Consider the following 23747-nt stretch of genomic DNA (forward strand, 5'->3'; position numbering starts at 1 on the left):
TTTTGCATTTTCTGAGGAGTGTTTTACTTCCAATTATGTGGTCAATTTTACAATAAGTGCGATGTGGTACTGAGAAGAATGTATATTCTGTTGATTTGGGGTGGAGAGTTCTGTAGATGTCTATTAGGTTCGCTTGGTCCGGGGCTGAGTTCAAGTCCTGAATATCCTTGTTAATTTTCTGTCTTGTTGATCTGTCTAATGTTGACAGTGGGGTGTTAAAGTCTTCCATTATTATTGTGTGGGAGTCTAAGTCTCTTTGAAGGTCTCTAAGAACTTGCTTTATGGATCCGGGTGCTCCTGTATTGGGTATATTTAGGATAGTTAGCTCTTCTTATTGCATTGGTCCCTTTACCCATTATGTAATGCCCTTGTCTCTTTTGACCTTTGTTGGTTTAAAGTCTGTTTTATCAGAGACTGGGGTTGCAACCCTTGCTTTTTTTTTTTTTTTTGATTATTATACTTTAGGTTTTATGGTACATGAGTGCAATGTGCAGGTTAGTTACATATGTATACATGTGCCATGCTGGTGCGCTGCAGCCACTAACTCGTCATCTAGCATTAGGTATATCTCCCAATGCTATCCCTCCCCCCTCCCCCCACCCCACAACAGTCCCTGAAGTGTGATGTTCCCCTTCCTGTGTCCATGTGTTCTCATTGTTCAATTCCCACCTATGAGTGAGAATATGCGGTGTTTGGTTTTTTGTTCTTGCGATAGTTTACTGAGAATGATGATTTCCAATTTCATCCATGTCCTTACAAAGGACATGAACTCATCATTTTTTATGGCTGCATAGTATTCCATGGTGTATATGTGCCACATTTTCTTAATCCAGTCTATCATTGTTGGACATTTGGGTTGCTTCCAAGTCTTTGCTATTGTGAATAATGCCACAATAAACATACGTGTGCATGTGTCTTTATAGCAGCATGATTTATAGTCCTTTGGGTATATACCCAGTAATGGGATGGCTGGGTCAAATGGAATTTCTAGTTCTAGATCCCTGAGGAATTGCCACACTGACTTCCACAAGGGTTGAACTAGTTTACAGTCCCACCAACAGTATAAAAGTGTTCCTGTTTCTCCACATCCTCTCCAGCACCTGTTGTTTCCTGACTTTTTAATAATTGCCATTCTAACTGGTGTGAGATGGTATCTCATTGTGGTTTTGATTTGCATTTCTCTGATGGCCAGTGATGGTGACCATTTTTTCATGTGTTTTTTGGCTGCATAAATGTCTTCTTTTGAGAAGTGTCTGTTCATATCCTTCACCCACTTTTTGATGGGGTTGTTTGTTTTTTTCTTGTAAATTTGTTGGAGTTCATTGTAGATTCTGGATATTAGCCCTTTGTCAGATGAGTAGGTTGTGAAAATTTTCTCCCATTTTGTACGTTGCCTGTTCAATCTGATGGTAGTTTCTTTTGCTGTGCAGAAGCTCTTTAGTTTAATTAGATCCCATTTGTCAATTTTGGCTTGTGTTGCCATTGCTTTTGGTGTTTTAGACATGAAGTCCTTGCCCATGCCTATGTCCTGAATGGTAATGCCTAGGTTTTCTTCTAGGGTTTTTATGGTTTTAGGTCTAGCGTTTAAGTCTTTAATCCATCTTGAATTGATTTTTGTAAAGGTGTAAGGAAGGGATCCAGTTTCAGCTTTCTCCATATGGCTAGCCAGTTTTCCCAGCACCATTTATTAAATAGGGAATCCTTTCCCCATTTCTTGTTTTTCTCAGGTTTGTCAAAGATCAGATAGTTGTAGATATGTGGCGTTATTTCTGAGGGCTCTGTTCTGTTCCATTGATCTATATCTCTGTTTTGGTACCAGTACCATGCTGTTTTGGTTACTGTAGCCTTGTAGTATAGTTTGAAGTCAGGTAGTGTGATGCCTCCAGCTTTGTTCTTTTGGCTTAGGATTGACTTGGCGATGCAGGCTCCTTTTTGGTTCCGTATGAACTTTAAAGTAGTTTTTTCCAATTCTGTGAAGAAAGTCATTGGTAGCTTGATGGGGATGGCATTGAATCTGTAAATTACCTTGGGCAGTATGGCCATTTTCACGATATTGATTCTTCCTACCCATGAGCATGGAATGTTCTTCCATTTGTTTGTATCCTCTTTTATTTCCTTGAGCAGTGGTTTGTAGTTCTCCTTGAAGAGGTCCTTCACATCCCTTGTAAGTTGGATTCCTAGGTATTTTATTCTCTTTGAAGCAATTGTGAATGGGAGTTCACTCATGATTTGGCTCTCTGTTTGTCTGTTATTGGTGTATAAGAATGCTTGTGATTTTTGTACATTGATTTTGTATCCTGAGACTTTGCTGAAGTTGCTTCTCAGCTTAAGGAGATTTTGGGCTGAGACAATGGGGTTTTCTAGATATACAATCATGTCATCTGCAAACAGGGACAATTTGACTTCCTCTTTTCCTAATTGAATACCCTTGATTTCCTTCTCCTGCCTAATTGCCCTGGCCAGAACTTCCAACACTATGTTGAATAGAAGTGGTGAGAGAGGGCATCCCTGTCTTGTGCCAGTTTTCAAAGGGAATGCTTCCAGTTTTTGCCTATTCAGTATGATATTGGCTGTGGGTTTGTCATAGATAGCTCTTATTATTTTGAGATACATCCCATCAATACCTAATTTATTGAGAGTTTTTAGCATGAAGCATTGTTGAATTTTGTCAAAGGCCTTTTCTGCATCCATTGAGATAATCATGTGGTTTTTGTCTTTGGTTCTGTTTATATGCTGGATTACATTTATTGATTTGTGTATATTGAACCAGCCTTGCATCCCAGGGATGAAGCCCACTTGATCATGGTGGATAAGCTTTTTGATGTGCTGCTGGATTCTGTTTGCCAGTATTTTACTGAGGATTTTTGCACCAATGTTCATCAAGAATATTGGTCTAAAATTCTCTTTTTTGGTTGTGTCTGTGCCCGGCTTTGGTATCAGGATGATGCTGGCCTCATAAAATGAGTTAGGGAGGATTCCCTCTTTTTCTATTGATTGGAATAGTTTCAGAAGGAATGGTACCAGTTCCTCCTTGTACCTCTGGTAGAATTTGGCTGTGAACCCATCTGGTCCTGGACTTTTTTTGGTTGGTAAGCTATTGATTATTGCCACAATTTCAGCTCCTGTTATTGGTCTGTTCAGAGATTCAACTTCTTCCTGGTTTAGTCTTGGGAGGGTGTATGTGTCGGGGAATTTATCCATTTCTTCTAGATTTTCTAGTTTATTTGCGTAGAGGTGTTTGTAGTATTCTCTGATGGTAGTTTGTATTTCTGTGGGATCGGTGGTGATATCCCCTTTATCATTTTTTATTGCATCTATTTGATTCTTCTCTCTTTTTTTCTTCATTAATCTTGCTAGTGGTCTATCAATTTTGTTGATCCTTTCAAAAAACCAGCTCCTGGATTCATTAATTTTTTGAAGGGTTTTTTGTGTCTCTATTTCCTTCAGTTCTGCTCTGATTTTAGTTATTTCTTGCCTTCTGCTAGCTTTTGAATGTGTTTGCTCTTGCTTTTCTAGTTCTTTTAATTGTGATGTTAGGGTGTCAATTTTGGATCTTTCCTGCTTTCTCTTATGGGCATTTAGTGCTATAAATTTCCCTCTACACACTGCTTTGAATGCATCCCAGAGATTCTGGTATGTTGTGTCTTGGTTCTCGTTAGTTTCAAAGAACATCTTTATTTCTGCCTTCATTTCGTTATGTACCCAGTAGTCATTCAGGAGCAGGTTGTTCAGTTTCCATGTAGTTGAGCGATTTTGAGTGAGATTCTTAATCCTGAGTTCTAGCTTGATTGCACTGTGATCTGAGAGATAGTTTGTTATAATTTCTGTTCTTTTACATTTACTGAGGAGAGCTTTACTTCAAAGTATGTGGTCAATTTTGGAATAGGTGTGGTGTGGTGCTGAAAAAAATATATATTCTGTTGATTTGGGGTGGAGAGTTCTGTAGATGTCTATTAGGTCTGCTTGGTGCAGAGCTGAGTTCAATTCCTGGGTATCCTTGTTGACTTTCTGTCTCATTGATCTGTCTAATGTTGACAGTGGGGTGTTAAAGTCTCCCATTATTAATGTGTGGGAGTCTAAGTCTCTTTGTAGGTCACTCAGGACTTGCTTTATGAATCTGGGTGCTCCTGTATTGGGTGCATATATATTTAGGATAGTTAGCTCTTCTTGTTGAATTAATCCCTTTACCATTATGTAATGGCCTTCTTTGTCTCTTTTGATCTTTGTTGGTTTAAAGTCTGTTTTATCAGAGACTAGGATTGCAACCCCTGCCTTTTTGTGTTTTCCATTTGCTTGGTAGATCTTCCTTCATCCTTTTATTTTGAGCCTATGTGTGTCTCTGCACGTGAGATGGGTTTCCTGAATACAGCACACTGATGGGTCTTGAGTCTTTATCCAATTTGCCAGTCTGTGTCTTTTAATTGGAGCATGTAGTCCATTTACATTTAAAGTTAATATTGTTATGTGTGAATCTGATCCTGTCATTATGATGTTAGCTGGTTATTTTGCTCGTTAGTTGATGCAGTCTCTTCCTAGTCTCGATGGTCTTTACATTTTGGCATGATTTTGCAGTGGCTGGTACCGGTTGTGCCTTTCCATGTTTAGCGCTTCCTTCAGGAGCTCTTTTAGGGCAGGCCTGCTGGTGACAAAATCTCTCAGCATTTGCTTGTCTGTAAAGTATTTTATTTCTCCTTCACTTATGAAGCTTAGTTTGGCTGGATATGAAATTCTGGGTTGAAAATTCTTTTCTTTAAGAATGTTGAATATTGGCCCCCACTCTCTTCTGGCTTGTAGGGTTTCTGCCGAGAGATCTGCTGTTAGTCTGATGGACTTCCTTTTGAGGGTGACCCGACCTTTCTCTCTGGCTGCCCTTAGCATTTTTTCCTTCATTTCAACTTTGGTGAATCTGACAATTATGTGTCTTGGAGTTGCTCTTCTCGAGGAGTATCTTTGTGGTGTTCTCTGTATTTCCTGAATCTGAATGTTGGCCTGAATCTGAATGTTCTCCTGGATAATATCCTGCAGAGTGTTTTCCAACTTGGTTCCATTCTCCCCGTCACTTTCAGGTACACCAATCAGACGTAGATTTGGTCTTTTCACATAGTCCCACATTTCTTGGAGGCTTTGCTCATTTCTTTTTATTCTTTTTTCTCTAAACTTCCCTTCTCGCTTCATTTCATTCATTTCATCTTCCATGGCTGATACCCTTTCTTCCATTTGATCGCATCGGCTCCTGAGGCTTCTGCATTCTTCACGTAGTTCTCGAGCCTTGGTTTTCAGCTCCATCAGCTCCTTTAAGCACTTCTCTGTATTGGTTATTCTAGTTATACATTCTTCTAAATTTTTTTCAAAGTTTTCAACTTCTTTGCCTTTGGTTTGAATATCCTCCCATAGCTCGGAGTAATTTGATCGTCTGAAGCCTTCTTCTCTCAGCTCGTCAAAGTTATTCTCCGTCCAGCTTTGTTCCGTTGCTGGTGAGGAACTGTGTTCCTTTGGAAGAGGAGAGGCGCTCTGCTTTTTAGAGTTTCCAGTTTTTCTGCTCTGTTTTTTCCCCATCTTTGTGGTTTTATCTACTTTTGGTCTTTGATGATGGTGATGTACAGGTGGGTTTTTGGTGTGGATGTCCTTTCTGTTTGTTAGTTTTCCTTCTAACAGACAGGACCCTCAGCTGCAGGTCTGTTGGAGTACCCGGCTGGCCGTGTGAGGTGTCAGTCTGCCCCTGCTTGGGGGTGCCTCCCAGTTAGGCTGCTCGGGGGTTAGGGGTCAGGGACCCACTTGAGGAGGCAGTCTGCCCGTTCTCAGATCTCCAGCTGCGTGCTGGGAGAACCACTGCTCTCCTCAAAGCTGTCAGACAGGGACATTTAAGTCTGCAGAGGTTACTGCTGTCTTTCTGTTTGTCTGTGCCCTGCCCCCAGAGGTGGAGCCTACAGAAGCAGGCAGGCCTCCTTGAGCTGTGGTGGGCTCCACCCAGTTCTAGTTTCCTGGCTGCTTTGTTTACCTAAGCGAGCCTGGGCAATGGCGGGCGCCCCTCCCCCAGCCTCGCTGCTTCCTTGCTGTTTGATCTCAGACTGCTGTGTGCTAGCAATCAGCGAGACTCCGTGGGCGTAGGACCCTCTGAGCCAGGTGCGGGCTATAATCTCCTGGTGCACCGTTTCCTAAGCCCGTTGGAAAAGCACAGTATTCGGGTGGGAGTGGCCCGATTTTCCAGGTACCGTCTGTCACCCCTGGAAAGGGAACTCTCTGACCCCTTGCGCTTCCCGAGTGAGGCAATGCCTCACCCCTGCTTTGGCTGGCGCACGGTGCGCTCACCCACTGACCTGCGCCCACTGTCTGGCACTCCCTAGTGAGATGAATCCGGTACCTCAGATGGAAATGCAGAAATCACCCGTCCTCTGCGTTGCTCACGCTGGGAGCTGTAGACCAGAGCTGTTCCTATTCAGCCATCTTGGCTCCTCTCCCCCCCTTTTTTTTTTTTTTTTTTGCTTTCCATTTGCTTGGTAAATATTCCTCCATCCCTTTATTTTGAGCCTATGTGTGTCTTTGCACGTGAGATGGGTCTCCTGAATACAGCACATTGATGCATCTTAACTCTTTATCCAGTTTGCCAGTCTGTCTCTTTTAATAGGGGCATTTAGCCCATTTACATTTAAAGTTAATATTGTTATATGTGAATTTGATCCTGTTATTATGATGCTAGCTGGTTATTTTGCCCTTTAGTTGATGCAATTTCTTCATAGTGTTGATGGTCTTTACAATTTGGTATGTTTTTGCAGTGGCTGGTACCAGTTTTTACTTTCTATATTTAGTGCTTCCTTCAGGAGCTCTTGTAAGGCAGGCCTGGTGTGACAAAATCTCTCAGTATTTGTTTGTCTGTAATGGATTTTATTTCTCCTTTGCTTATGAAGCTTAGTTTGGCTGGATATGAAATTCTGGGTTGAAAATTCTTTTCTTTAAGAATGCTGAATATTGGCCCCCACTATCTTCTGGTTTGTAGCGTTTCTGCAGAGATATCCGCTGTTAGTCTGATGGGCTTCGCTTTGTGGGTAACCCGACCTTTCTCTCTGGCTGCCTTAACATTTGTTCCTTCATTTCAACCTTGGTGAATCTGACAATTATGTGTCTTGCGGTTGCTCTTCTCGAGGAGTATCTTTGTTGTGTTCTCTGTATTTCCTGAATTTGAATGTTGGCCTGTCTTGCTAGGTTGGGGAAGTTCTCCTGGATAATATCCTGAAGAGTGTTTTCCATCTTGGTTCCATTTTCCTTGTCAGTTTCAGGTACACCAATCAAATGTAGGTTTGGTCTTTTCACATAATGCCATATTTCTTGGAGGCTTTGTTCGTTCCTTTTTGTTCTTTTTTCTCTAATCATGTCTTCACGCTGTATTTCATTAAGTTGATCTTCAGTCTCTGATGTCCTTTCTTCTGCTTGATCGATTTGGCTTTTGATACTTGTGTATGCTTCACGAAGTTCTTGTGCTGTGATTTTCAGCTCCATCAGTTCATTTATGTTTTTCTCTAAACTGGTTATTCTAGTTAGCAATTCATCTAACCTTTTTTCAAAGTTCTTAGCTTCCTTGCATTGGGTTAGATCATGCTCCTTTAGCTCAGAGGAGTTTATTATTATCCACCTTCTGAAGCCTACTTCTGTCAATTTGTCAAACTCATTCTCCATCCAGTTTTGTTTCCTTGCTGGCATGGGGTTGTGATCCTTTGGAGGAGAAGAGGTATTCTGGTTTTTGGAATTTTCAGCCTTTTTGTGCTGGTTTTTCCTCATCTTTGTGGATTTATCTACCTTTGGTCTTTGATGTTGGTCACCTTCGGGTGGGGTTTCTGTGTGGACATCTTTTTGTTGATGTTGATGCTATTCCTTTCTGTTTGTTATTTTTTCCTTCCATCAGTCTGGCCCCTCTGCTGCAGGTCTGCTGGAGTTTGCTGAAGGGCCACCCCAGACCCTGTTTGCCTGGGTATCACCAGCAGAGCCTGCAGAACAGCAAAGATTGTTGCCTGCTTCTTCCACTGGAAGCTTCGTCCCAGAGGGGTACCCGTCAGATGCCAGCTGGAGCTCTCTTGTATGAGGTGTCTGTCGACCCTTGCAGGGAGGTGTCTCCCAGTCATGAGGCACGGGAGTCAGGGACACACTTGAGGAGGCAGTCTGTCCCCCTTAGCAGAGCTCAAGTGCTGTGCTGGGAGCTCCGCTGGTCTCTTCAGACCGGCAGACAGGAACATTTAAGTCTGCTGAAGCTGCACCCATGGCTGCCCCTTCCCCCAGGTGCTCTGTCCCAGGGAGAAAGGAGTTTTCTCTATAAGCCCCTGACTGGGGCTGCTGCCTTTCTTTCAGAGATGGCTTGCCCAGAGAGGAGGAATCTAGAGAGGCAGTCTGGCTACCACAGTTTTGCTGAGCTGCAGTGGGCTCCACCCAGTTTGAACTTCCTGGTGGCTTTGTATAATATACACTGTGCAGGGAAAACTGCCTACTTAAGCCTCAGTAATGGCAGACACCCCTCCCTCACCAAGCTTGTGTCCCAGGTCGACTTCAGACTGCTGTGCTGGCAGTGAGAATTTCAAGCCAGTGGATTAGCTTGCTCAGCTCCATCTGGGTGGGATCCACTGAGCTAGACCACTTGGCTCCCTGGCTTCAGGCCCCTTTCCAGGGGAGTGAACAGTTCTATCTCGCTGGCATTCCAGACACCACTGGGGTATGAAAAAAAAAAAAACTCCAGCAGCTAGCTCGATGTCTGCCCACATGGCCACCCAGTTTTGTGCTTGAAACCCAGGGCCCTGGTGGCGTAGGCACCTGAGGGAATCTCCTGGTCTAGGGGTTGTGAAGACGATGGGAAAAGCATAGTTTTGGGGTTGGAGTGCACCATTCCTCACAGCACAGTCCCTCATGGCTTCCCTTGGCTAGGGTTGGGAGTTCCCGGACCCCTTGTGCTTCCCAGGTGAGGTGACGCGGCACCCTGCTTTGGCTCGCCCTCCATATTGGGAAGATTTCTTTAAGCATCGCTTCTCTACCCAATAAGACTGCCTTTTTCTTTTCTCCCATAATGTTCCATACTTACTCCTATGCACCACTTATTATAACTGTTTACCTGCCTAGTTTCTATACTAAATTGTGAGATATTTGTTGGTAGTAAGGTTTGTGTTATATCATTGTACCCCCAGCACTATGTGTACAGCTGGCACATGGCAGATGTTAAATGTTGATTGAATGAATTGATGAGAACAATAAATACGTGCTGTATTATCAAAGAAGGATGGATTGCATAGGGTTTAAGGTAGACTTTGAAAGAAAAAAATGATTTGAATTGGTTGAGCAGAGAAGATTTTCCACATAGCATGATGAACATATGAGATGAAGTCGTACATGAGCAATTGGGCCTTTTTGGTTGTCAGAAATAATTGCAGTAAATAAGGCTTCATATTGGAAAGTAATGAGTCATCACACAAAAAGGTGAGGTAAAGTAGATCCTGTTCACTTAGATTTTTGTATCCCAAACTAAGAAATCTGAATTAATACCGATTCTGATAATTCAGTGGAAACATGGTATGACAATATCAGAAAACCAATGGGAAATTAACTCTGAAGACTAGGCCGATGGCAGTGATAATCAGGGGAAAAACTTTTTTTAATTTTTATTTTCCCATTTTGTTTTCATGACATTGGGTTTGAAGAGAGGGGTTCATAAGTATATGGGACTGTGATATTTTGCTGTCTCTCAAGTGCCATATGGATCAAAGTTCAAATTTTGTCTTCAAGTTCAAGACTTGGTTTTGAGTCAGCAGAGGTTAACCCATTGCTGCTGGGGAGTGGGGGTCTGTTGGAAGAAAGAAAGGGACATTGGTGTGAATGACTGTGGAGGACTGAAGATTTCCAGAACCCATCTCAGGCCTTGGAGGTTTTCAATATAGTTTATTTGTTGGGAGTTGCCAAAGCAGACCCCTAGAGCAACATGGAATGGCCAGGCTGAGATTGTATTGGGAGTGGAAGGTTGTCAGGCGTACAGTGAACAGCTGATGAGAACACACACCTTCAGGGTTTCTTTTCCTCTGCATCCTCACTAACATCTGTTATTTTTTATCTTTTTAATAACAGCCATTCTGACTAGGGTAAGATAATATCTCATTGTAGTTTAATTTGTATTTCTCTAATGATTAGTGATATTGAGCATTTTTAAATATAAGTGTTGGCCATTTGTATGTCTTCTTTTCAGAAATGTCTATTCATGTTATGCCTAAGGGGATTTTTTGTTTTCTAAGGGGATTTTTTTTTCCTGTTGAGTTGTTTGAGGTCCTTGTATATTCTAGATGTTAGTACCTTGTGGTATGGATAGTTTGCAAATATTTTCTCCCACTCAACAAGGTCTTAGTCATAAATTATTTTCCTAGACCACTGCCTAGGAGAGTTTTACCTAGGTCTTCTCATAGTATTTTTATAGTTTTGGGTCTTAAGTTTAACTCTGTAATCCATTTTGAGTTGATTGTTGTATATGGTAAGAGATAGGGATCCAGTTTCATTCTTTTGAATATGGCTGTCCAATTTTCCTAACACTATTTATTAAAGAGGGTGTCCTTTCCCCAGTGTCAGTTCTTGTCAGTGTTGTTGAAGATCAGTTGGCTGTAAGTATGTGACTTTATTTCAGGGTTCTGTATTCTGTTCCACTGAGCATTTCTTGTAGGGTCACTCTTGGTTGTAACAAATTCCCTCAGCATTTGCTTGTCTGGGAAATACTCTATTTTTCCTCCATCTATGAAGGATAATTTTGTTGGGTAGACTCTTCTTGGTTGACAGTTTGTTTTTGTTTTTGTTTTTTAATTTCAGCACTTTGAATATATCACCTCATTCTCTTCTAGCCTGTGAAGTTTCTGCTAAGAAATCCACTGTTAAGGCCAGGCACAGTGGCTCATGCCTGTAATCCCAGTACTTTGGGAGGCCGAGGTGGGTGGATCACAAGGTCAGGAGTTCTAGACTACCCGGGCCAACATGGTGAAACCCTGTCTCTACTAAAAAAATACAAAAATTAGCTGGGCATGGTGGTGTGGGCCTGTAATCCCAGCTACTTGGGAGGCTGAGGCAAGAGAATCGCTTGAACATGGGAGGCGGAGGTTGCAGTGAGCTGAGATTGTGCCATTGCACTCCAGCCTGGGCGACAGAGCAAGACCTTGTCTCAAAAACAAAAACAAAACAACAACAACAACAACAACAAAAAAGAAAACAAACCCACAGAAATCCACTGTTAGTCTGATGGGGTTTCTTTATTGGTGACCAGATGCTTTTCTCTTGCTTTTTAAAGGGTATGCTTTTTATCTTTGACTTTAGGCAGTCTCACTGTAATGTGCCATGGGGAAGACATTTTTGCATTGTGTTTGCCTAGGGATTACTGAAGCTCCTATATCTGCATGTGAATGTCTAAAATTCTTGCTAGACTTGGGAAGTTTTCTTCTATTATTTAATTACATAGGTTTTATAGTCCTTCCTTTGTCTCTTTGCCCCTGGGATGCGAATAATTTGAATATTTGATCACATTATGTTGTCCCAAATATCACAAAGCCTTTGCGGATTCTTTTAGGTTCTTTTTCTTTATTTTTGTCTGACTGGATTATTTCAAAAGATGTGTCATCAAGTTCTGAGATTCTTTCTTCTGCCTGATCTGGTCTATTATTGGAGCTTTCAAATATATTTTATATTTTCTTCAATTAATTCTTCAGCTCCAGAATTTCTATTTGGTTCTTTCTTAAAAATATCTATCTATCTCTTTGGTAGATTTCTCATTCATATCCTGAATTCTTCTGAATTGTTTGTATTTTCTGGAATTCTCTTGTATCTATCTGAGCTTCTTTAAAATTGAAATTTTGAATTATTTTTCTGGGATTTCAGCAACTTCTTTTTGATTAAGATCTATTACTAGAGAATTCTTGTTTTCCTTTGGAGGTTTCATATTTCCTTGTATTTTGATGTTTTCTGTGTCTTTATATTGATATCTGTGTATCTGGTGTAACAGTTGCATCTTCCTATTTTTTAATTCACTTCCATAGGGTAGGACTTTTTTTCTGAAGATGTGTCTGTGGTGTTGGTTGGGTAGGGCACTTTGGCTTTGATTCTGGGTACATGTAGTAGTGTAGTCTCTGTATGATTTCTTTGGCTTTAAATAGCATTAATGCTTTCTGTGATTTCCTTAGAGGATTAGGCTGCAATTATTAGTGAAGGCTGTGGTGAAGTTGTGCTGGGGACAGGCCCCAAGGGTGGCAAGAGTAGGCTGACTCTACCTATCTTTGTGCCCCAGAGTGGTGTATGCTGGCACCTGTGTTGGCAGTTACTGGTGGGCCAGTTCCTGGGCCTTAGGTGGTTTGCATGGATGCTGGTAGTGGCAGCAGTGGGCTAGGTGACTGAACAGGTTCTCACGTCACTTGGAAACAATTGTGCTATGGGTCATGGCAGTAGAGGTGGTGAATGACCCTCTGGGTCCTGCATGCTATGGGCTGGTGTTGGTGGTGGCTGTGCTACGGGTCACCACCCACAGCTCCAGACATGCTGTTCTCAGGTTCTTCTGCTCTCTGCAGCAGCAGTGCTACAGTGCCATGTGACAGGGAGGAAGAACCTTGCTTTCACTCCAGATCCCAGGCATGCAGGCCATGTTACACTGTGAGGTTGTAGTCACTACTTAGAGCCTCAGTCAGGCAGGTCTCTGGATCACCTGCCCCAGCCTTCAGCAGCAGCAGCAGAAGTGGGTGTGTGGAGGAGGAGGAGATGTCCTGTTCTCTATGTGTGAGCCTGAGTACAGAGACTCTTCTGCCGGTGGGAGAGGAAATCAAACTAATGAGTATAAATTACTCCAGTTTGTCATTAAAAGGAAGCATAAATATGTTGAGATGCTGGTAGTTGGAAGGAGTTCTGGAGTCTATTGAAGTGTTTGCTGTGTTAATGTGTTTTGTTTTAATAGAGAGAAAATGAACTTAAATATATTGGTGTAGCTATTTTATTGAATCAGTTAGCTTTAATTAGTTCCACTTAAGTGGGAAGCAAACATTATTTTCTTACTACTGCCCGTCAAACTCATGTGGCATATGTATCTCTCTAAAAGCTTTTCTAGTCAGTTTTGTCAACTAGCTCTATCTCATTTTCAGATATTAAATTACTTGTTTCATCTAAATTAGTACTTCTATATAGTGTACAATCAGACTGTGTCCCTTCTCCAAGCTCAACCTAGGCCTGCTAATTCTTACACAAGCTAAGGGAAGGAGGGGCCTGATCAGTTCTTTGACCCTATTTTTTTACTCTCTTTTTCTATTCTTTTCCTTTTTCCTTTTTCTTTTTTTTGACAGGGTCTCACTCTGTCACCCAAGTTGGAGTGCAGTGGTACAACCATGGCTCACTGCAGCCTCAATCTCCTGGGCTCATGGTACCCTCCCACCTCAGCCTTCTGAGTATCTGAGACTACAGGAGCACGCTGCCACACTTGGCTAATTTTTTTTTTGTAGGGATAGGAGTATTGCTATGTTGCCCAGGCTGGTCTTGAACTCCTGGCCTCAAGTGATCCTGCTATCTCAGCATCCCAAAGTGCTGGGATTACAGGCATGACCTACTGTGCCTGGCCCTACTCTCTTTCTCAACTCATATTATAGTTTTTGGTTCCTCTATAAGTGAGGCAAGGTGTGGGGAAGAGTTAAGTTGTTAAAAAGTTAAAAATTAAAGTGAGAATCAGCATCAGTCTTGTACCCCATGGAAATGTCAGGAGATACAAGTCACGTAGTTAAAATGATTCTCTTATATTACTCTGATCAGGAAACAGCACTAGGTAAACCAATACATTTTGCTGTTCTGCAAGTATCAGTGGGGGAGGTGGATAGGGGAATAGTGAGATGTTACTTTCTCCTTGTGGCATATATTCCTCTTCTCTATAAAAAGTCTCCCTCTCTTGGTTTGAGATAGGGGACATCATCCCTCCTACACCCTCCATGGGGAGGGAAAAATCAGGGAAATGCATAGAACGCCAATAGCTCTGTTCAGAAGACATACTCTCTCCAAACTCAGATCAGTCTCCAGCAATCCCATATAGACAACAGATGGGTAAAGGGTGAAGTGTTGAAGGACTTATTTTGGCCACCCCTTGGCAAATTTTGCCTTAATGAATCTATTATCTCCTCATTTGAATGTACAGATCCTCATCATTTATTGCACTCAGCTGAGAGAACAGAAAAATGTCATTTCACATTCTGTTGCATAGGAAAGAAAAGGCATATATGATTCCTGCCTAAGAATGCAAGCTTAGTGGATTTTCTGGACGTAAGATAGAAAAGAATACTTATTGTATAACCTAAATGAGCTTATGGCACCTGTAACCACTATCAGATTGTTATCATCTTCAAAAGACACATTGGTCTGACATCTGGCATTTAAAAGAAATGTAAATCTTTGGTCAAGGAAATTTCAAATGAGGGAGAGCTAATGATGTATGATAAATAGCAAAACTTCATCAACTGTATCCATCCCTATTGCCAGAGTTTTAGCGATAACCTCTCAAAAATCTAGTCTATTATTGGAGCTTATGTCTCCCCTTCTCTCTACCAATTCTGTTCTTCCAAGAATAGCTCTCTACCCTTTTAAAATCTAATACAATTTAGCCTTTTCACTTCTCCAGTTGCTCACTCAAACTTTATACCAGTCATGTCAACACACATCCTGGTAGCTGAGCAAGTGTATACAGAAACATTTTTAGAAGGTGAGAAAGGGGTGAGTGGGTAAAGAAAAGATGTGAATGCTAAGATATTTTGTCTGTGACATATTGATAAATATAATTTAATTTTTCCTTTTTTCTTTTGGTTTAGCTAAAACTGGTAAAACTGAGTCACTACATGTAGCATTCACTGAAGATGAAACCACTTCCATTAAAACGGATAGAACTCGTTTTCCTGATGTTTTAAGAAATCAATCACTAACACCTATCAATATCCAAAATATCTTTCTTGATCACTGTGTACAAGAAAGAGTGACTGCAATTTCATCACCCCAGAAATCTACTAAGCATGTCTATGAGCAGATTCCAGATACTGCTACTGGTTCCATATTTTTTCCACGTTGTCATTCAGCTTCTACTCGAATTTTTGGGAAACAAACAAATAAAATGGAAAGTTCAAGAAAGTTGAAAACTATGAAAGATGTTTATACTGAAAAAAGGCTAGAAAACATTTTAATTCTTTCTTCCAAGTTTTCCAAACCTAAAAGTACTCCTGGCTCAGTTATCACTCACAAACTTGAGAAAGTGCACCCTAAGCATCAACCTTTACCAGAGAGTCCAGGCTATACTTATCAGCACATCTCGGGACACTTAAGTGCAACAGTGCCAAGCCCTCCACCTACGACTGTATCTATGAAACCAGAAGGACAGTGGCCTGAACATTTTAAACCAACTGCTACATTGACACTAAGAGTTACTGAATTTCCAGGTTTTGTTTCCTTGCCAACACCAGTTTTACCAAGAAAACCTCACAGGCAGTCTGTGATAGGTAAATACAATCTGAACACAGTATAATTATAGAGTCAAGTAGAGCAAAGGGGAGAGAAGGCATGCAAGCTAATGGTACCCCTCCCCCTTTGGGTTTGCAGAGTGGGAGGATGGAATCACCTTTTATCTATACATGTAATACTTGAGCCATAGGGCAATAACAGAAGTCCTGACCTTGCAGATCTGCCAAGGCCAGACTGGGTACTCCATTCAGATGGTGATAATGGGAACCAACAAGGGAATTCAAAGGATCGGAAAAGCTAATATAAAGAAGCAGTGAGAATACACAATAATTCAAAGGTGATCTAGAAGAACTCCAGAAGTAGAATGCCAATGCTGATAGATGCCTTCATGAATATATTTTCATGGATAATTGGAATCCATTAAATGATGAACAATTATATTGAAGTCATAAAACCCTCAAGTGAATTTTTACAAGTATCCAAAGTCATCCCATTTGTTTTTCATTTTTCTAGAAACTCTTGTAACAGAAAATGAAAATATAGAAAGTGTCCCAAAGCAAATCCCACCAGGACCACCTGAAGGTAAATTCTAGATTTATACAATTCTTTTAGAAACTGTATGTAAGATTATATCTTCAAAAAATTATGGGTGATTTTTTGTGTTTATGTGTGTGATTCACACATGCATAACACACATATGTCTTACCTCATTTTCAGCTCCCTAAGTCATTTATGGAGCAGCTATTTTTTAATATATTGACTATGAACCAAACATATTGATGTTGAGAATATAAAAGCTAATGCACTCGTAATCTGGGTGGGGCAGACAGGCATACAAAAATATGAATTAACTATTTGCCATGTGCCAGGCAAATGAAACAAATGAAAATGAAAAATATATTTGAAGAAAGATTACACCATCCTAGATGTTACATTATGTCTACAAACAATCTCTCAAATATAGTGTGTGGCAAATAATTCACAATTACCAGGCACACAAAGAGAAAGACAAAATGAATGAAAACTAGCAGCAACAATAAGCAGTAGAAACATGTCCACAGGATTATTTGGTATTAGAATTATTGGACACATTTTTAAATAACCTGGTGACTTCTGGGTTTTTTTCCATTACTAAGTAGTTTGTAATGGACTAACCTTACAAAAATCGACTATTAAAGCTGCCAAAAATATATAAAGAAGCTATTGAAGGAACTGGACAGTAACCAATGTGGGCGTGACTTGAGTAGAACTGGACAGTAACCAATTTGGACATTACAATTCCTGAAAGAAGGGAAGCTCTGCCTTTACCTTCGCTTATGCCTGAGGGTGTTTGTGGTGTGGGAGAATGGATTACAAGTAGAATGTGGTGGTTTTAGTGGATTGAAGAGCTAGCAGTCAGACTTCAGAGCAGCCAATATACTTGGGACTTGAGGGAGAAAATCTTGGCAAGGAAAGAATTGAAGGAAGGTGAATCAAAAAATCTGCATACAAGCTGGGCACAGTGGAGTGCAGCTGTAGTCTCAGTTCTTGAGAGGCTGAGGTGGAGTATCACTTTAGCCCAGGAGTTCGAGGCCTGCCTGGAACATAGTGAGACTCAGTCTGTGTTAGGCCATTCTTGCATTGCTATAAAGAAATACCTGAGACTGGATAATTTATAGTGAAGAAAGACTTAATTGGCTCACAGTTCTGCAGACCATACAAGAAGTGTGGTGCTGGTATCTGCTGCTGGTGAGGGCCTCAGGGAGCTTTTACTCATGGTATACAGCAAAGTGGGAGCTTGAACATCACATGATGAGAGCGGGAGCAAGAGAGAGAGTGGTGTGCGGTACAGGTGCCACAAACTTTAAAACAGCCAGATCTTATAAGAACTCACTATCATGAGGGCAGCACGAAGCCATGAGGGATCCACTCCCATGAACCAGACACCTCCCACCAGGCCCCATGTCCAACACTGGGAGTTACATTTCAATATGAGATTTAAAGGGGAAAACATCCAAACTATATCACTCCACCTCTGGCCCCTCAAATATCATGTTCTTCTCGCATTGCAAAATACAATCATCTCCTGCCAATAGTTCCCTAAAAGTCTCAACTCATTTCAGCATCATTCAGAAGTGCAGTCTCATGTGAGACAAGGCATGTCCCTTTGTATTAGTTTGGGTTCTCTAGAGGGACAGAACTAATAGGATATATGTATATATGAAAGGGAGTTTATTAAGGAGAATTGACTCGTTATCACAAGGTAAAGTCCCATGATAGACCATCTGCTAATTGAGGAGTAAGGAAGCCAGTAGTGACTCAGTCTGAATCCCAAAACCTCAAAAGTAGGGAAGCCGACTGTGTAGCTTTCAGTCTATGGCTAAAGGCCTGAGAGCTCCTGGCAAACCACTGGTGTAGGTCCAAGAGCCTAAAAGCCAAAGAACTTGGAGTCTGATGTTCTATGGGAGGGGCTGCCACAGTGGTCTCTGAAATGTCTTTGAGGCCTTGTTCCTCTTGGCTATTTGTATTTGGATCGTTTTTAGTTATGCACATGTCTCTAGCAAGTGGTTACTCTATAGCCTGCTGGAATCCCTCTCCCAAAGCTTTTTCTTTCCATGCTGTATGGCCAGGCTGCAAATTTTCCAGACTTTTACAATCTGCTTCCCTTTTGAATATAAATTTCAACTTTGTCATTGCTTTGCTCCCACATCTGAGCATAGGCTGTTACAAGCAGCCAGGCCAAATCTTGAATGCTTTGCTGCTTAGAAATTTCTTCTATCAGATACCGCAAGTCATCACTCTGAAGTTCAGACTTCCACATATCATTAGGGCATGAATAGAATTTAGCCAAGCTCTTTGCTAAGGTGTAACATGGGTGACTTTTGCTCTAGTTTCAAATAAGTTCCTCATTTCAATCTGAGACCTTGGCAGCCTGGACTTCACTGTCAATATAAATATCAACATTTTGGTCATGCTGTTTACCCAGTCTCTGAGAAGTTCCAAACTTTCCCTCATCATCCTGTCTTCTTCTGAGCCCTAGAAACTCTTCCAACCTCTGCCTGTTACCTGGTTCCAAAGTGGCTTCCACATTTTCATGTATCTTTATAGCAATGCCCTTCTCCTCAGTACCAATTTTATGTGTTAGTTTGTTCTTGCATTACTACAAAGAAAAACCCAAGACTGAGTAATGTATAGAGAAAAGAGGTTTAATTGGTTTACAGTTCTGAAGGCTATACAAGCATAGTTATGGCATTCCCTTGGCTTTTGGGGAGGCCTCAGTGAGCTTTTACTCATGGCAGAAGGCAAAACAAGAGCAGGTATATCACACTGCAAAAGCAGAAGCAAGAGAGAGTGAAGGAGAGGTGCCACACACTTTTTTTTTTTTTTTTTTTTAGACAGAGTCTTACTCTATTGCCCAGGCTGGAGTACAGTGGGACAATCTCAGCTCACTGCAACCTCCGCCTGCCAGGTTCGAGTGATTCTCCTGCCTCAGCCTCCTGAGTAACTGGGATTGCAGGCATGCACCACCATGCCCAGCTAATTTTTGTATTTTTCATAGAGACAGGGTTTCACCATGTTGACCAGATTGGTCTCAAACTCCCAACCTCTAGTGATCCTCCTCGGCCTCCCAAAGTGCTGGGATTACAGATGTGAGCCACCGCAGCTGGCCTGCCACACACTTTTTTTTTTTTTTTTTGAGACGGAGTCTCGCTCTGTCGCCCAGGCTGGAGAGCAGTGCAAGATCTCGGCTCACTGCAAGCTCCACCTCCCAGGTTTGCGCCATTCTCCTGCCTCAGCCTCACGAGTAGCTAGGACTACAGGCGCCTGCCACCACGCCCAGCTAATTTTTTGTATTTTTGGTAGAGACGGGGTTTCACCGTGTTAGCCAGGATGGTCTTGATTTCCTGACCTCATGATCCACCGGCCTCGGCCTCCCAGAGTGCTGGGATTACAGGCGTGAGCCACCGCGCCCGGCCTGCCACACACTTTTAAACAACATCAGAATTCCACTCACTACCACAAGGACAGCACCAAGCCATAGGAGATCTGCCCCCATGACCCAAACACCTCCCTCCGGGACCCACATCCAACATTGGGGTTTACATTTCAACATGAGATTTAAAGAGGACAACATCCAAACTATATCACAGTCTCTTAAAAAAATCTGCATACAATCTCCAAGGTTGCTAGCTGATTTGTAAGCTGTGAATGTATAGAACAAGACTCCAGGAAACACAGTAGAAAACATTAGCTGAGAAGATAAGAAATTTATCATAGAGTTTTGTGTATGCACAAAAGATGGATAATAGAGTTCAAGCTCTGCCAAAGTGTTGAGGCCTTTGTAAACACATTGGAATTTCTGTTGAAATTCCATTCCTTAGGAATAAAGATGATGTTCTAGGAAAGAGGACAAAACTAAAATAGCCAAGCCCTAACAAAGCTCAAACCAATCCTTGATAATGGTGTTTTCTGCCTAATCAAGGAAAACCTAACATGTTGAGAGAAAGACAGAGAGAGAAAGAGAGAGAGGGCGTATTATCCAGACTTCTTAAAATAGTTCATCCTCGAAGTCCAACATTAAATTTAAAAAATTACAACACATTCTAAAAAAATAAAATAAAATATCTGAAAAACAGTAGAAAGAAACAGGCAATAAAACAGCCCTATATTTGATTCAGATATTAGAGTTTCAAATGGATTTAAAAGTAACTATGATTACTATGTCCAAGAAAACAAAGAGATCACTGGAGAATTTCACCACAGAACTGGTATTTTTGTTTTTTAAAATGAGTCAAATAAAATTCTAGAACAATAAAAATAATATACCAAATTAATAATTCAAATAGCTGCATTTAGTAAGAGGTTATACACAGCAGAACACTCTAACCATAACCCACCATTCCTCCCAGAACTTTTGTATCCTTGTCTATGATGTAAATTAACTTCTGGGTCTCTTCCATGTCATGCTGCCATTTTTGCTTTATTGAGTTTCTTCTCTGGTAATTTCCTCCTTAGAAAATTTAAGAATCCTCAGATTCTTGAGAGATCACATCCTCTTCATCTCCATCTTCCTCTTTCTACTCAACAACCAACTGTGTGGGCTTATAGCAGGGAGCAGGCCACAGACTTATGTCTTAACTCACTGTCTTTCCCTTCTTGCTCCATTCTTTCTACCAAGCCAAGGCATCTCTATATTACATTATATATCTTTCTTTATTCTGTGGTCAGCTTTCACATCTCTTGATCTGAAATGGGCACAGAGGTTCTATTTTAGAAATTAAAAACCTTTTTTTGTTTTCTTTGTTCTAGGATGCTTATTTTCTCTCATCAAAGCAGTAGCATAAGAATTACTGACATTATAAAATATGTTTCTGCAAACAATGCAGCAATAATGGCTGCAAAAGTAAAATATATTATATAAAATTTTAAAATACTTTCCTGCCACATTTGGTGTATACTTGCATAGGACATTTTTGATGAAAGGTGAAACCCATAGGGTCATAATAAAGTAAATTTAAATTTAGATGGTCTTTCTTTGGCTTACTCCTGAGATGTTTGTTTGTTTCCTATGGGGGATCTACAAACTAAAGGAAGAGTTTAATTATACAGGGCATTTGAATTATACGTCAAAGTGATATTAAGGAAAAAGTGAGGCTGATGTCTTGCTGAGGTATTCTTACATGATGTTGCTTATTAATTTTATGAGCCAAGAAGTTCTTTATGTAATTCATAGTAAATTTTAAGAGAACATTTTTACACATAGTATACAAAGACTGATATTGATGGAATCTAAATTATCTAGACAGAAATCTATGAGCATATGGTTTACTTTGGGGAAGATAATGGTGCATCTAAAATTACAAAACAAAACAACACCCACTTTGGCAAACAGAACTAACTGAGTTTGGGTAGATGAAGGCTATGGGGAATCCCTGCCAGAGGATGTGTACACTTAAGTCCTTAGGGTAACTCAATATTATCATAAGATAAATACCTCTTAACTTTCATTCTAAGTGATAACACATTTAAATGTTATGTTTTGTTTTGTTTTGTTTATTTAGGTCTCACCAAAACTGAAAAAATAGAATCAGAGATACACGTTGTACGTGGTGAAGGTTTTAAGACCGTTGCAGCAACACGATATGAAACAATAACAGCCATGACCAACCTGGCCATAGTAAACTGTCAAGTATATGGAAGAAATGCACTTAATCTGAAGGTATGCTAGATCTTTTTAATGACAGTGTCCTCCTGTATTATCAATTATTTTTGCTTTAGATTTCCCAATATAGATTAGTTTCCATGGTATTGAGGGGAATTTTCCTATTACAATAGAGATTTCTTAGGAACACTTCAAATTGCATCTCTAAACCTATATTCCTAGTTTGCCTTCAGTTTAAAAAGATTCTGAGGTTCAAGTCAATCACAGTGCTTTTTTTATTACTTAGCATAAGAGAATTTGAATTCAGATTTATTGTATTTTTAAGTTATTAGCAGTCTTTGGCTCTGTGACAAATCTAGTACTAGGATGGCTTTTCACTGAACACAAGCTCAATATCACGAATAGCAATAATATTAGTTATCATTTGTTAAGTATCCACTATGTGCCAAGTACACATTACTCCTAAAACACAATTATGTAAAGTAAGTATTATAATCTTTATCCTACAGATAAGAACACTGAGGCTTAATGAAAGTAACTTGTATAAGATCACACAGTAAGCAAGTTGTAGAGCTTGGGTTTGAACCCAGGACTTTTTGGCCTCAAAATCTATGCTTTTTTATTTTAAGTTTTATTTTGAAATAAGTTCTAACTCATAGAAAATTTGTAAAAATAGGAAAAGCTACAGAGAGTTTATTTGAAAAATTAGGGCATTAAAATAATATTCATATATACTGGGAAATTTGGAAAGCCAAATGCATGGCTGGGGCTAGACACATTCTTAGAAAAGACCTGAGAAGACTCTAAGCTTTCACATTTGGCTGACCTCTAAATGCAGTACAAGCAGGAAGTAAAGGCTAAGGTGGTTGCAAATGGCCTGGCTAAGGGTTGAAGGCGTGCCTTAGCACAGAGTCGATCTGAAAAGATGAAGTTCTCTCTGTCCTCCTCCCTCTGTCTTCTGTTGTGTAAGGAAATCATGTCAAAACAATAACTGAACACAAGTTAAAGGAGCAGAGATTTTAAAGAAAATATATGACAAAGAATAAAGACTTCACAAAAAAATTTTAGAAAATTATTAAACAACCCAATAGCTATAGCTCATATCAAGCCTACAGAAATTCTGGAGCTGAAAAATACAATAACTGAAATGAAAACTTCACTGGAAGATTTCAATAGTAGATGTGATCAGGCAGAATAAAAATAGAAATAGAAACCAAAACAACAAAACAAACCCCAAAGAGAGGGAAAAATGTGATTTCCAGAGTTAACACATTATAATTATTAAGATGTCCAGTTCCAGTTTTTAACAAAAATTATGGAATATGCAAAAAAAATGCTTGTTCACAGAAGAAACTAACAGAAGCTCTATTTTTTCATGTCAGATGGGTAATGTGCCAATGTCATAAAAAGGCTTGAGGGAGGCATATTTTATTCATGAGCATAAAAAGCCAATCATCATGCTTATGAACTACTAAAGGATTAGAAACTACTTATGAGGAAGCACAGACATTGGACTTACTGGAAAAAGGACTTTAAATAAACTGTCTTAAGTATGTTCAAACTGCTAAATGAAACTATGGACAGAGAGCTAAAGAGAATAATGTGTGAACAGAGATTTCAATAAGGAGAATAATGTGTGAACAGAGATTTCAATAAAGAGATGGAAATGACAAAAGAAAAAAAAAACAGTTCTGCAGCTGAAAACTACATTACCAAACTGAAAACTTCTCTAGAAAGTTTCAATACTAGAAATATTGATGAGGCAGAATAAAGAATTATAGAACTAGGAAACAGGTCAATTGAAATGATCAAGTATGAAGAACAGAAAGAAAAAAAATAAAGAAAAATGAACAGAACCTAAGGGACCTCTGGAACATCATCAAGTATACCAACATACATTTAATGGGGTCTCTGGAGAAAAGGAGAGAGAGAGAGGAAAGGGCAGAAAAAATATTTGAAGAAATAATGGCCAAAATATTCCTAATTTGATTAAAAGCACATATCTATACATCCAGGAAGCTCAATCAACCCCAAGAAGGATAATTGCCAAGAGATCCACAATGAGACATATAATCTAATTGTCAAAAGCCAAAGTCAAAGAAAGAATCTTGACAGCAGCAATCAAGAAGTGTTTTGTCATGTA

The 23747-nt window shown here is 40.2% G+C and overlaps 1 protein-coding gene and 1 non-coding gene across 2 annotated transcripts in view; one reads left to right on the plus strand and one right to left on the minus strand.

Moving 5' to 3' along the window:
• The window catches only part of LRRC63 (leucine rich repeat containing 63), a 71059-nt gene that overhangs the window by 5985 nt on the left and 41327 nt on the right, over window positions 1-23747 (plus strand). The window contains exons 4-6 of the mRNA XM_054446701.2: window positions 14823-15500; window positions 15976-16044; window positions 21504-21661. Coding sequence (XP_054302676.2) covers window positions 14823-15500; window positions 15976-16044; window positions 21504-21661 — 905 coding nt within the window. The remainder of the gene's footprint in view (window positions 1-14822; window positions 15501-15975; window positions 16045-21503; window positions 21662-23747) is intronic.
• On the minus strand, window positions 22981-23084 carry LOC129012013 (small nucleolar RNA U13). The gene has a single exon (XR_008493521.1). It is a non-coding gene; the product is annotated as a small nucleolar RNA U13 (small nucleolar RNA).

This window comes from Pongo pygmaeus, chromosome 14 (assembly GCF_028885625.2).
Source record: "Pongo pygmaeus isolate AG05252 chromosome 14, NHGRI_mPonPyg2-v2.0_pri, whole genome shotgun sequence".
In the NCBI taxonomy this organism is placed as follows: domain Eukaryota; kingdom Metazoa; phylum Chordata; class Mammalia; order Primates; family Hominidae; genus Pongo; species Pongo pygmaeus.